The sequence below is a fragment of the Patella vulgata genome, chromosome 6 (assembly GCF_932274485.2).
Source record: "Patella vulgata chromosome 6, xgPatVulg1.2, whole genome shotgun sequence".
In the NCBI taxonomy this organism is placed as follows: Eukaryota; Metazoa; Mollusca; class Gastropoda; family Patellidae; genus Patella; species Patella vulgata.
The window spans coordinates 22,718,294-22,732,586 of NC_065884.2; the positions used below are offsets into that span (position 1 = coordinate 22,718,294).

At 36.9% G+C, this 14,293-nt stretch overlaps 1 protein-coding gene across 1 annotated transcript; it reads left to right on the forward strand.

Moving 5' to 3' along the window:
• The first annotated feature begins 3,629 nt into the window (after positions 1 to 3,629).
• Positions 3,630 to 10,275, forward strand: LOC126825109 (fatty acid-binding protein, adipocyte). The gene is made up of 4 exons (XM_050554596.2): positions 3,630 to 3,830; positions 6,894 to 7,063; positions 7,644 to 7,757; positions 9,467 to 10,275. Exons 1-4 carry the CDS (start codon positions 3,743 to 3,745, stop codon positions 9,527 to 9,529), a joined length of 435 nt encoding a protein of 144 aa, XP_050410553.1. The 5' UTR covers positions 3,630 to 3,742; the 3' UTR covers positions 9,530 to 10,275.
• The last annotated feature ends 4,018 nt before the right edge of the window (positions 10,276 to 14,293 follow it).

The following is a 14,293-nucleotide window of genomic DNA, read 5'->3' on the forward strand; positions in this document are numbered from 1 at the left end:
AAAGATACATTATGGGATATTAGATAAAGAGCTGGCAGTTCTCACTATACTAGTTAAAAACTAGATAATGTAAAGGGAATTTGCTGAAATTTCAGTCAAAGTGATCCACTCTGATCCGAGAATTTAGCGATTGAATTTTCGACCTAGCCTCGATCATCTTTACTAAAGTCGATACGATAAAAACATAGTCTCGATTATCCATTTCATGATTTAATCCCGAATGAAAGTTGAGCAGCAAATCGGATCCTAATCCAGTAAATATCACAGGCTGGCAATGAAATCGAGAGTTGATTATGGTCTGGATAAGTTAATCAATGTCTAATTAATAATTTAGATAACAGTTCAGGCCTAAAAAAAGACCTGCAATAGGCAGATTTAGCTCTTGCATAATGTTTGTTTAAAGCAAGATAACATAATCATTTATTGGACACTGCACAGTTATCTGTATTATATCTACATGAACACGAGTCATAAATTATCAATATGTCTATCATAAAATCATTTTTTAAAAAAGATGTGTGATAAAATAATCAGAGGTCACTGGAAGAATGCATTATTGAAAAGGATAGACAGGGCCGTTTTAATATTATTAAATTCATCAGAGTTTTAACATTTGCAATGACACTATACAATCATGTTGTATAATGCAAACCATGAGATTACTGTGTCAAATTTGCATATTTTAAGCATATTTTAAATTCATTAAACTAATTCTTTATATTTGAACTACTTGCAACTAAACAGAATTTTAATGTCCGTGACCTACAAAATATGTATTTGCGTTTGTGCACCATTTTTGAAGGCCTCTGATTTTATCTCACAAAAAGTGCTCCTAAAATATGTTCTGTCATTCTTTAAAATAAATGGTAAATTTAAGCAAAAAAAAAAAAATAAAATAAATAAACAATAGACGTGGTGGGGCAGCTTTTCAAAGCCGATGTTAAGCTTAGCTCTCAGGACTGCGTCATAGATTCTGCTTAACCCACTCGCGCCACCTACCTGAGTCAATGCATTGCGTGAGATCAAGGTAGGGGCAGTTGCGTGATGTAAAGGTGGCGCAGTAGTGGCGAAAAAATCGTGTCGGGTTTTTTCAAAATGTTCTATATTTAGCCAAAATCGTCGTTACCACCAAGAGTAACGCAACAGAAATATATAAAATTTATAGATATGTGAGGAACACATGTTGTGAGATGTGACGCAGGTTTGCGCAGCTTTTTGCTGCAACTGCCGGCGGTGATGCAGGGATGACGCGAGTTTGACCCTATGGTTGCGTCATCTGACTAAAATTTATGGTGGCTGATTGGTATCATGGAAAGCTTTGGGCAGAGATAACTGACGAACGGTTGTTGAGCACTGAATATCGATAGAGTGCATCCAATTTTCGTAAAATCAGGGACAATAATCCGGGAATAACGTTCCGACGTGTGTCGTAGATATTTGGGAAATAAACATATATTTTAAGCTACTCCAAATTGGATAACAATTGTGACCTGTAGAGTTCCCACGAACAAAGGTGAACAGACGTCATGATACGACAGAGACAACGGCACATGAGAATGCGGGCGAAAAAAAAGAGCATAAGAATGAATAAAGAAGTTGTTTTTATGTATCGGATTGTTATTTGTTAATATCTGTAATTGTTAAAAATGAATAAAGGAGTTCTTTTTTATGTGCCGGTATCATCTTGTGTAAATATTTGTAATTAATATTGTTCTAACAAGAAAAGAGCCCTGTTCCTAACAGGTGCGTAAAAGAACCTGTTATGTATATGTGAAAGAGAACCATGTGCGTAGTATGTACGTAAAACAACCCCTGCCAGTTCAAAATTAAAGAAGCATGGACGCTGTCAGGGCAAATAAATTCTCCTTCTTTGTATTTTACAAACTGTCATAGAGAAAAGATAATTTTATCCTAACGAAATACTGAAGTATTGAGTGTGTTGAAAAGATATGTTAAACCCAAATTTATAAATATATATGTTTATGTTTTGCGATTATATAGAATTTATTAGCTCCATAATATTGTTATTCATAATAAATTGCATTTTCATTGTTACCTTTTCTTTATTTTTTTTAAATTTATAATATAGCATATCAATGTTTCTACGCGGTTTAACGTCCTACTTTTCTGCAGCAATCGGAACATTGAAGAATGGCATGAACAGTGGCGTTTGTTCATCGAATTCCAGCTGTGGCGGGTTCTTTTATGTGCACGCGGGGGCTGGTGTTTTTTGACTATCTACACAGCATACACTGTTCTTGCCAGGCTCCCGTCCTGCACTACCGACAGGGACAACCCACGCTACAAAATTCCAGGGAACTTTCTTGACCAACACCAGAACCAGTGGACATAATCCTAATATTGCTATACCATTGTCACGACATTTTAACAGGACAGTACGCGAAATTACATTTTTAAAATGACGTGATGCCCAGTTCGGAGCAAAACAGTAGGACGTTAAACCCCATTTCTTTTCATTTCAGCCACCATACCATTTGGTGTCGATGTTCGTAAATTATTGTTCACCAAACAATCTTGCAGAAAAAAAAAATGAAATGAAATCGGGTTTAACGTCCTACTGTTCTGCTCCTGACTGGGCTAATGAAATCGGGCATACGCCATACAGTGTGCCACGAGGAAAATATTCTACGGACAGCGGCGCTACGGCCTACTCTTATAATTTTATATCGAATTCCAATTGCCAAGGGATCTTTTACGTGCACGCCAATGTACACGGGACATCGTTTTTTCGTCTCATCCGAACGACTAGACATCTGTCCCTGTCAGGTCTCCCGTCCTGCACCAATGACAAGGGGAAACCACGCCGGAAAATGCTAAGTACATTATCGGCCAACACAGGGAGCGAAATCACGACCTCAAGTCTAGCGAGCCAGCGTCTTACTCACTTAGTCCTGCAGAAAAAAAGACGGAGAAATGAAATCAGCTATAATAGATTAGTTGACTGATTTTTATTTTCAGGATTGATTGAATTGTTTATATTTTCGGCCAAAATGATCTTTGGTATGATTACTTTTTACTGTGTATAGTCCTCAAACTCTCTCCATGCGGGTGTTCGATCCCTGCATTGGCCGAGAAGTTCATCTGGATTTTCCGACGTGGTTTCCCCTTGTCAGTGGTGCAGAACGGAGGGCCTGACAAGGACAGCTGTCTAGTCCTTCGGATGAGACGAAAAACCGAGGTCCCGTGTATACATTGGAATGTACGTAAAAGATCCCTTGACAGTTGGAATTCGATATAAGAGTAGGCGATAGTGCAGCTGCCCGGGCAAAATTTCCCTCATGGCACACTGTATGGCGTATGCCCGTCTTCATTAGCCCAGTATAGGAGCAGAACAGTAGGACGTTAAACCCCATTTCATTTAATTTTCATTTCATTTTCTCTCCATGCGTGACTTGACTATGAATCTATACGAACAGTTCAATAGATGTGTACTTTAAAATTAGCATTCATCTCATGACCCCCTTTCTTTCATCCACTGACCTTGGTTATACTGGTTCATCAAGAGACTAGTCTATCAAATAAATACATGCTATTTTCCTCAAGATCTATTTATAGATCGGTAGTTGTTTTTGATCGGCCACTTGCCACCCACAGCGAACAAATGGATTCTTCCAAAAGGTTTTACAGGGTTAAAAAGTATGTTCTTCTGCTCGGAGGTTGATAGCATAAAATAACGAACATCAGAGTAATTTATTTTAAAGGATAATTCCATAAAATCAAAATGGCTTTAGAAGAAATTAAGACGAAATTTGGTGGAAAATGGAAGCTAGACCGAAGTGAAAACTTTGAAGAATTTTTGAAGGAAATGGGTAGGGACATATTTGTTTGTATATCGGATTGAGTACACCATATATTAAACATATTTGTTGTTTATATTTGAACTGGGAAACGACCCGATTTGACAGCTCTTAAACACTAAGTACGATTTAGTGATGCTGTTGTCGTTGAGAACCTGAATAACACATTTTATATATTATGGCTGCCTCATGAAAACTGTGTCAAGTATAATGTATTACATGTTACGTAAATGTAAAGTCAAATTGACACAGGCCGGTGTTGTGGATCGAAATGAAATGAAATGAGTGTAACGTCCTACGGTTCTGCTCCGAACTGGGCTAATGAAGACGGGCATACGCCATACAGTGTGCTATGAGGGAAATTTTGCCCGGACAGCGGCACTATACGGTCTACTCTTATATCGAATTCCAACTGTCAAGGGATCTTTTACGTGCACGCCAATGTGTACACTTGACCTCAGTTTTTCGTCCCATCCGAACCACTAGACAGCTGTACGCCCTTGTCAGGCCCTCCGCTCTGCATCACTGACAAGGGCGCCGGAAAATCCAGATGAACTTTCTCGGCCAATGCAGGGATCGAACACCCGACCTTATACCCACTTAGCCACCGTGACCCCCCGTTATGGATCGAGACGAATACTCCTTATCTTGTCAATGCACAGAGATGAAAACCGTTCGCACACAATGTCGTGCACGCTTACAGAATCCTTGGTAGTAGGGTTTCAAAAAATGGTCCAACAAGCTTCTATCTGATCCAGGAGGGGGTTCCGACCACCTCTCTCCGTAAATAACATCATACAAATTCACTTATTATTTTGTTTCTGTAAAATATTTCAATTTGAAATTCTTGTTGCTTTCCGTATAGTCAGATTGTAGCTTATGAAATTTAATGTTATATACGAATCCAAATGTGCACCACAAATCACCACACTGACACCCCGATTTATTTTTCAAAATTTTCTTTGAGGTGCCACTCCCCCTCCCGGGACCCATCCTAACCAAATATCCTGCCTCGACACTAATTGCGCACGATACCATGAAAGGTAAATTACAATATTTTATTCTCAAATTGAATGAAATAATATGTTAATTTGGCAAGCCATATTATAGTGATTCAGGAAAACATGAATTGTGGCCACATCATCATAACTCTGTAATAACACTGTTAGGGATTACGTGAAGGATGTCACGTCTCGCCACGTATCAGTAGCTTATCCATTAAGTACATTAATTTTTATCTAGGATTCAACAAAATATAAGTATATATAGGTGACATCCTATTTTGAAAATACACTCGTCAGGGAAAAACAACTTCACACCAAACTAAATATCTGATACACTTCCATAATAATGCAGTACTTGATTTTTTAAATTGACGCAATGCTATCGTAGTACGCTCAATCTCTATTGTTGCAATTAAGCACATTTGATTAGTCTAGTTGCCGAGAAAAGGGTCATTTTTATACAAGGTTCCCTGTCTACCCTTATTCAAGAAAATGTGATATCACCTGGCGTTCGATTCCTGTGGGTAAGCGAACCTTGGCAATAAGCCCACAACACCCCTTGTGGCTAATATATGCTCCGACGTTCAAATTTACACGTTATCATAGATAACAAACCTCATCTCTCCACCCTCCGTGTTTCGAGATAAAAGATGGGCCTATATAGTTCTACATTGCAAAGCCCAACTTGAAATACATCGGGTTTCATTAAGCGCAATTGACAACATTTTTTTTATCAAAACAACGATTGATTATTGTTATTTATAACATTTCTGCCACATCCAACTACAATTACGCATATAATCCTACCTGAAATGTGTAGAAATCATCGCATTTTAAATCGAGCCGTTGTAAGCCGTTACTAGGAATCTATCTTGAAAAGCTGTCTGTCATTAAAAGAAGCCATTCGACACACCTCGGTTAATCCCGATTCCATACAACCCTGCAATGAAAGCTCTACGCATTCTTCGAACGATGCCATTTTGAGTATTTCTTTCTAAGTAAACCGGTAGCCGCATCACAATTGTGTAGGTGTAGCTACATATTACCATTGACCGTATTTACGGTCTATGATATCACTTACCTTCGCACAGCCGAGGATAGATGTAGGGTACATGATGTTGTTCAGATGTCGAGGTTTTCCGAATGAAAAGAAGCGTGTAGAATGGCGTTTTCAAGTCGGATACAAACGACGCTTCATTAATTTAAACGCCAATATTTGGAAAAGGCGATAGCTGTGTCATTACATTGGCCCCTGTAAGTTTAATTAGTCATAATGATATAAAATTATTTTATTTTTAAGATGTTACATGTATTAATAAAAAAGAAATGAGTTTGCCACGTTAAAGCGGAAATTTCAAGTTTTTAAGTTATATTTTTAAAATTTATTAAAAAAAAGCCTTAAAATAGATGGTATCCATAAACAGTCCTACCTTGTTAAAGAATAATCCTATTATTCCTATAATTCACTATTGCCAGCTGAGAAATTGGCAAAAATATAATTTTCAACTTCAAATTCCAACGTTGAGGAAATGGCTGACCATTGTTTTCAATAGGAAAATAAGGGAGGTAATTGTGTTGTTATTTCCTGTGTAAATGAGTTTTAAGTGTGAGAATGACACCTATGATCGTATAATAGTGAGTTGATAACCTATTGAGCAAAAGACATATAGAAATAATTATGTTTTGACTTTCTTAGAAAATATGAAATTCTCGCTTTAAACTGAAGGCTCCCAATCGTAGCTAAAACAAACACATCAGTATATCTCAACGTTTTTTGCTACCTTCTCGTAGCTAACGTTAATATCATAGAAACGGAATAATAAGTAAATTTCATATAGATATATTTGAGGGTTCCCAGGGCCTTAAGGCGCGCTCCCCAACATAGATCCCCTCTCTCTCTCTCTCTCTCTCTCTCTCTCTCACTCCCATATATTATGCTTATGGTTCAGAAAAATTACTCGTGTAGACATACATACGACAACGAACGGTCCTAATAAAGGCTCCTTTTAAATCATACCCTCTAGCTGTATACATGACTTAAATAGTAATATTTTAATATTTAATTCTACAGGAGTGAACTTTGCAATTCGTAAAATGGCGGGGCTTTCTAAACCAGAACAGGAAGTACGCGTAGAAGATGGTTCCGTGGTTATTTGTATAAAAGCCGGATTCTGGAATAAAGAGTCAAAAATAAAATTGGAAGAAGAGTATGAAGAAGATAGAGACGGTGTCAAAATGAAGGTGAGTAACGGTTGGTCATCCAGGAGAGAGTCTATTACTTATCTATTTATATCTGGACTAGCTGTCAGAAGATAATACGCGTTAATCGGTTTCACAATGCGTCTCTATGCCTGACTTAAAGTAGCTAAGTCTCTAACTCAGTATCATCCAAAATCTTCAACATTCAAATCGCGAATTATTTGTCAATTTAAATCAACATCGATTTTGTGATCTTACCGGTAAAAGATGGGCTTCTGATATCTAATATTTAAGACAAAATAAACATTTTACCATTGGTACACGAATCGTGTACCATAATGCGTTTCAGCGCCATTTGTATCAAGGAACTCGGAAAACCAGGCTAAGCAGTCATGTCAAACGGTGACATCATATTCTTATCTGGAGAGCATGCACAATAAATACTATCGGTGTAGACTGGAATAACCAGACACTAGAGATTTCAATTCGATTGAGACTTCTGGCGTATTTCGCCGAACATAACTGATTAGAAATTACAGTAAAAACAGAAACTATTGAATGTAAATCAGTTTATATACATTCATATTATAATTTATCATTACCTCTGACATTTTTTTGACAGTGCTTTGCTAAATATGAGAATGGTCAACTGATCGTGGATGGTAAACCTATAGACAAAACAGATTTCAAACCACAACACGTAGTCAGGGAAATTATTAATGATGAAATGGTTATGGTAAGCAATGATCGAAGTAGCTTATAAATATTTATTCATTTTCTTCGTTTAATCATACAATTATCATATTCTCTCCGTAGCTACAACACCATAAATCCAGATCCAAAATATGGCTTCATATAGTAGTAGGTATCATTCACCATAGCAAATATGCCATGTATACTTTCTACCGGGATTCAGTATAACACACTAGCTATTCAGTCACACAATATTTACCGGTTCATCCTCTCACACTCAGCGTATTTGAAAATATATTATGTATGTATATACAACTTGTTCAACACATATGGAATGAAATGGGATTTAACATCCTACTTTTCTGCACCAACTGGGCTAATGAAGGTGGGCTTGCACCATAAAATGGGCTGTATAATAAGAGAAATTTTGCCCGGATAGCGGCACTGCATTCTACTCTTATTTCGATTTCGGGGGTTGGATGGCGAAATGGTTGTATAATAAGGTCTGTCAATGAGTCAACTAGTTGGTTTCGATTCCCCGGTTGTATGTGACAAGGAGTATGGTCGCCTGTCTAACCTCGTAGGTCTTCTCCGGGTCCTCCGGTTTCCTCCCACTGCTAAAGACCCCTATGCGCAAGCGAATTATTGAAATAAAATTGAACAATATGTTACTACCGAAATGACCTAGTATGTGTCAAGGGGTCGTTAAACCCCATCTCTCAGGTTTCTGTCTCATCCGAACGACTAGACACTGTCATTGTCGGGACGCACACCAACGCGTGAACAGATAGCGACCTTTACAGTACTGAATACTTGGGAAACAACATAGTTTTGCAATAATGATTAGATTGGTCACTGGTTTCTGACATACATTAATATATATTGTTACAGTTTTATATTTGGCTTTACATTAACACTCCACATTTCCCACATGTGAGCCAAGTTGGCGTAAAGTATTTAAGGTGTTGTAAATACCTTTACATTATCTAGAAGTAAGAATATCAACTGGCCTGAAACGTGTTCCATTAACACTTATCCACTACATGTACTGTCTAAATACTACAAACAATTTCTAGCCTTAAATTTAGCCACCCTTGTAAGTTAAGAGAGCTAACATCAAATTTTCCTGACGGTTAAAACTCCAACCCTCGTTCAATTTGGGGAGTAATGAAGGTAGTGACAGTAGGGGACAGGCAATGCTGGCTACTTTTTCTCTATATAAAAGGTTTTTCTCTATAAGAAAAAATCTACCATAGCACACTGTATGACTAATGATCGGCTTCATTAGACCGGTTGGTGCAGAAAACTAATTCATTTCACTTCTGGGAGCCGCGGGAGGAGGGGGGGGGGGGCGGCGGTAGGTAATGCGCTTAATCGCTTGCCAGAATACCACGGATTCTATACGGAGAATGTTCCTGTTGATTTTCTAGCGTAATTCCCACATGTCAGTGGTAGAGGCCTGACAAGCAAAAGCGTTTATTCCTTCGAATGGGACAGAGGAACATTTGTTAGTTGAAATTAAAAATTAGAGTATGCCTCAGTGCCGCTGTCCGGGGAAAAAGTCAAGACCCAAAATCAACAAAAATGACCATGCAAAAGGGAATATTAGGGAGAGAGCTATAATTGCTTTAAATAATCTGCAAATTGTGATAATTTTGGTGGTCTGCATCCTAGTCTAAAACGGAGTTGTCACCCTTTGTCATTATTCCCGCACCACAAGATAACTAAACAGATTTGTTTTGTATTTTTCAGAGGATCGTAGTAGGAGATAACTACTTGACATGTACAAGAGTTTTCAAGAGATTACCTCAATAGAACAATAGTAAATGTTACAGTTCTTGCATATTTTACGTTTTAATGACAATCGGTTTACTTTTATCGAACCAACCTGAAGGGAAGGGTGTTGTTAGGCCTATATTATCTTTTACCCTAGATGCCGACGAGCAATCAAAATAAGCAAAAGCACCAAAACCTTCCAGAATAAAAAGGGTATATTATGGGAAATGAACAGGTAGTCTTATTTCCTGACTAATTTTCTAAATCGTTTCAATTTTCACACGACAAGAAATGGAGCTATTGATAAGTTGGTTGGTATGGGTTGGGCTATATGTCGCTTCGGTCTTCCTTCATTTATATTTACTTTCGTTAATGTTACGTGAGGTTTTGTTACTTATTCATCTTTTTATCATATTAATATTCTCTTAGAATACAGTATTCGATTTTTGTTGAGTCTTTAGCTGTAACTGGACAATATCTACTTTCGTTATTGTTACGTGAGGTTTTGTTACTTATTCATCTTTTTATCATATTAATATTCTCTTAAAATACAGTGTTCGATTTTTGTTGAGTCTTTAGCTGTAACTGGACAATATCTGTTATCGTTTATCCCCAAATGCACTGTATATTCTTAAACGACCAGATGCCTTGCCGTGACTCACAGCTGAGAACCTTTATAGGTTTTTTTTACAGGCGAATGATCAAATTTATTTTACATTTTAACGTAGCCTCTAACTATTCACATGTATACATATAATGTAAAATAAAAGGAACATAATAGTGCTGATTCTTTGTTTATTTTTCTAAAATAGATTTATACCCAATTAAAATAAATGAAAATAAGTAAATCAGTTTAAATTGTTTCAATGGCATTTAGTAATTGAACTAGAATAAATGAACTGGAATACAATTACTGCTTATTACCGAGCGACGTTTCGGCTAGTCTTCTCTAGTCATTATCAAGAAATGATAAAATATAAAAAAAATATAACAAGACAATATATATATGTACACAACAATACTTAGTTAATGCTGACCAACCAGAGATACTCTTCTACTTACCTGTACCTAAAGAAGACCTAACTTAGTTAAGGATTATAAAAGTTAAATGCTAACAACAACATTCAATACGGCATGTAGACCACTTTACCTGAAATTGACACAAATTGATTAAAGTATAACTTGTTGTGAAGTATATTCAATGATTTGATCAGGTTTTGATAATCACAGTAGGTATGGTCGGCAACTGTTTTTATCGGCGGGGCAAAACATTTTTTCGGGCGATCCTTGAACGCAAATAATATAAAGTATGTAATACCAAGGTTGTGGACCCGCAAGAGGTCTGAACAAAACTGCCCGACAAATTGGCCGCGTGGAGCCTCTAGAGGTCAGAATTTTTATCTGATTTTGATGAAAATTAAAATATATGTTTACATCCCAGAGATTTTGATTCCTTTTGATATTCGCGCATATCGGTGCATAGCTTCCTGGATTATGTCCCCTGAGTGTTCGGAAAATATAGCCCTTTTTTCAGTTTGTTTTTTCTGTCCATCTCTTGCAAAATGTTGGCATGACAACCGTTGTGAATCAGCCTTTACTAATTACTTCTACAATGGGTTGTAGGTTATGTTATTCTTTGTTCATTACAAAATGGCACCCGAAACCATAGAAGGAAAAGACTCGTGTACTGATTATTGGATATCAGGATCCTTTATTTTCACGGCAAGATAACAACATCAATATTTCGAGTATTACGGAAAATATTGAGTTAGAGACTTAGCTTCCCTAAGTGACGGGGATACAATTAGTTTTAAGCGCTACAATCATAACCATGATGGCCACCCAGTGGCTGAGATATGCTACAAATCGACTCTAGAATGTTAACCATGGCCATCTTGTCAAACGGGTGGACAGTAGCTTGTCCACCTACTCTTCACCGAATTTCGAATGTCAAGGTGTCTTTTGCCACGCCCAGCTGGTACAGAAAAATAGGACGACAAACCCCATTTCATTTCATTTAATGTTAGCATATCGAACATACAAGTTATAACCTCGGTTTGCTATCTGAATGAACATTAAATTAACTAATCCAGTTACAGTTTCTCAGTATTCTAACACAACTATGGTTGCCCAAGGTCGAAAAGGCGTTTTTCTTTTCTTGTCGCAGTAGTCATTGGCAACCACAACAGTAGGAAATTGTACAAACAGCCGTAGACAGGGTTAGGTCGATAATTACTTGCTTTAGTCTTTTTTGTGAACTCCGATCTTCGGTTTTGTTTGGTTGCTATGAGGTCATACAATCTGATTAAAATACAGATCTATATTTCGTTTCGTTTTTTTATACGTTCGATGACCTACACTACATGAAAATCTGTGTGAATGCTAGATCGGCGACGGTCCTCCACATTTTAGCACATATGAGAAATGGAGTTTAACGTCCACTCGACACAAACTAGGTCATTTCGGGACTAACATATGGTTTAATTTTATTTCAATAATTCGCTTGCGCGTAGGGGTCTTTAGCAGTGGGAGGAAACCGGAGGACCTGGGGAAAACCCACGAGGTTGGACAGGCGACCCTACTCCTTGTCACGTATAACCGGGGATTCGAAACCACGCCAGTTGACTCAATGACAGGCCTTATGATACAGCACGAACGTGCTAACCATTCGTCCATCAGACCCCCCGGCAATGTAACAACTCTTCAAGATCATAGTGTAGTAAAGGCAAGTAAAACGAAATGAAATAGGATCGGTGTTTTAACCGGATTGGTAATATTATTTCTATGAAATGACTTCGCCAACAGTTGTCAAAACTAAAGAGAATTATGCGTTTCAGCATTTACGTGCTATTATATTTATGAACATGTTATAATAAAACCTTATTAATTTATTTGCTAGTAAAATAAACATTGGGTACAATATGGTTGCCTAATACCGGGAATTCTCGTATTTAAACCCTGGGCTTAATTTCGAATTTGACCATGTTAATGGTAAAACATTTCTTCTGAAATTAAGACCAGGGCTTAAATTCGAAAAGAGGAAAAAATGACAAACATTTGGGTTATTTTTTTAATTTTAAATGGAACGAATAAAATTCATTAACAACAATGGTTTTTAAAACACAATTGTGATACACCGTCACATAAATGTTCTGAAATACAAAAAGAAACTGTTCATAAACTTATAATTTCAAAGTTCTTTGAACAAATCAGATCTTACAATCATCAGTACCACTCTAAAATGATTTTGAATTGAAGCCCATGGGCTTAAATACGAGGATTCCCGGTAATTTCAGAAAACATTTACTTACACTTAAGGCTATTTATCCACATAATGTATAACGTGATATTGTCCCATGTGGAGGGGATATTTGAAAGACTGTGTGGTACATGAAAATATCTTTCATATTCTCCCCCGATTAAGGTGAAATAATGAAATTATTTTCATTTATCGCCACGGTATATATGAAATGTTACATCCAATTCCAGCGATATAATAAATAATCTTTCATTTCGGGTATCTAAAATGCACATCGCATCAAATAGTATTCTTGTTTTGTTTGCGTATATCGCAGGGTAACATGGAATATATTTAAATATCACAGGCAGTGATTCCTATGTATTGAAGAATAAAAGGTCAATAGTGCGATAGATACCGCAATATTAATGAGGTAATATGTCAATTTGATCATTGCGATGAATTGTGTCGAGTTATTTATGGAATCAAATTACTACTATGTTGTGAATTGTACAAAATTTGTGGGCCCTCTAGACCCCTCAAATTGTGTCCGGTTTGGATGAAAATATATGTTAATGGTAAGGCTAAATAAAATAGGACAACTTGGTGCAATTTTGCAGCAAAAATAAATGATATTTCGATGCCCGGAAGTCGGTCATCTTGTATATGGTTGCCATCTTGTATTTTCGAATTGCTAATGGGCCTTTTCAAAAGAGTAGTCCACATTTGAACGATTTGCCTGTATTTTTATGCAGTCATCTGTTGTACTATTATGTATCACATATATGAATATGTGCTGAAATGTATTCAAATTAATTATTTAACATTTAGTTAAAATAGCAAAAATCAGCAGTGGGCAATCTCTCGGCTTGGATTAAATACTTTAAATTCTGAAAATAAATATTCACTTAAATAGAATCATCCCACCCATCACATTAGCTGTATTTCACGCACAACAAACATGGGTCAAAGTTCAGGCAAGGCATACGTTTTAAAAAACATTGCACTGGTAGATACATTACATTGGTCTTCTAAAATCGTCCCGTTTTCGTCATAAAAACAATATTATTCACATCTCGCCAGATTTCATCTTGAACAATAAATTACAATCCACACAAGGTGTGTAGATACATCTATGCAGCACGTAAGTCTTGGCAGCAGCATATCTGAAAATGAAAACTTGGATGTTGGTCAAAATTATAAGAATCATTTGTGTCTCCCCGAAAACTGATCTCTATCGTGTTCACAAGCTTGAATAAATCTGTTAAATTCTGTAGCCTCCTATCACGTTTGCAAGGTTTTCGGCAAAGGTGGATAACTCCGGAATGGAAGATCATCATAACACAGAACATCGATAGGGTTCGCCCTCTCGTGTCCTTAATACTTCACAACAAATTTGAACAAAATATGTTAAAAACTGTAGTATGTATGCCATTCACAAGGTTTTCGGCAAAGGGTCGGTGGGTAATTCCGGAATGCCGATACGGTTTGTTCTCTCATGAACCAAATCATGCTTCCCACCAGAGTTTATAAAACAGATTTTTCTAAAAACTATAGCTTCTATC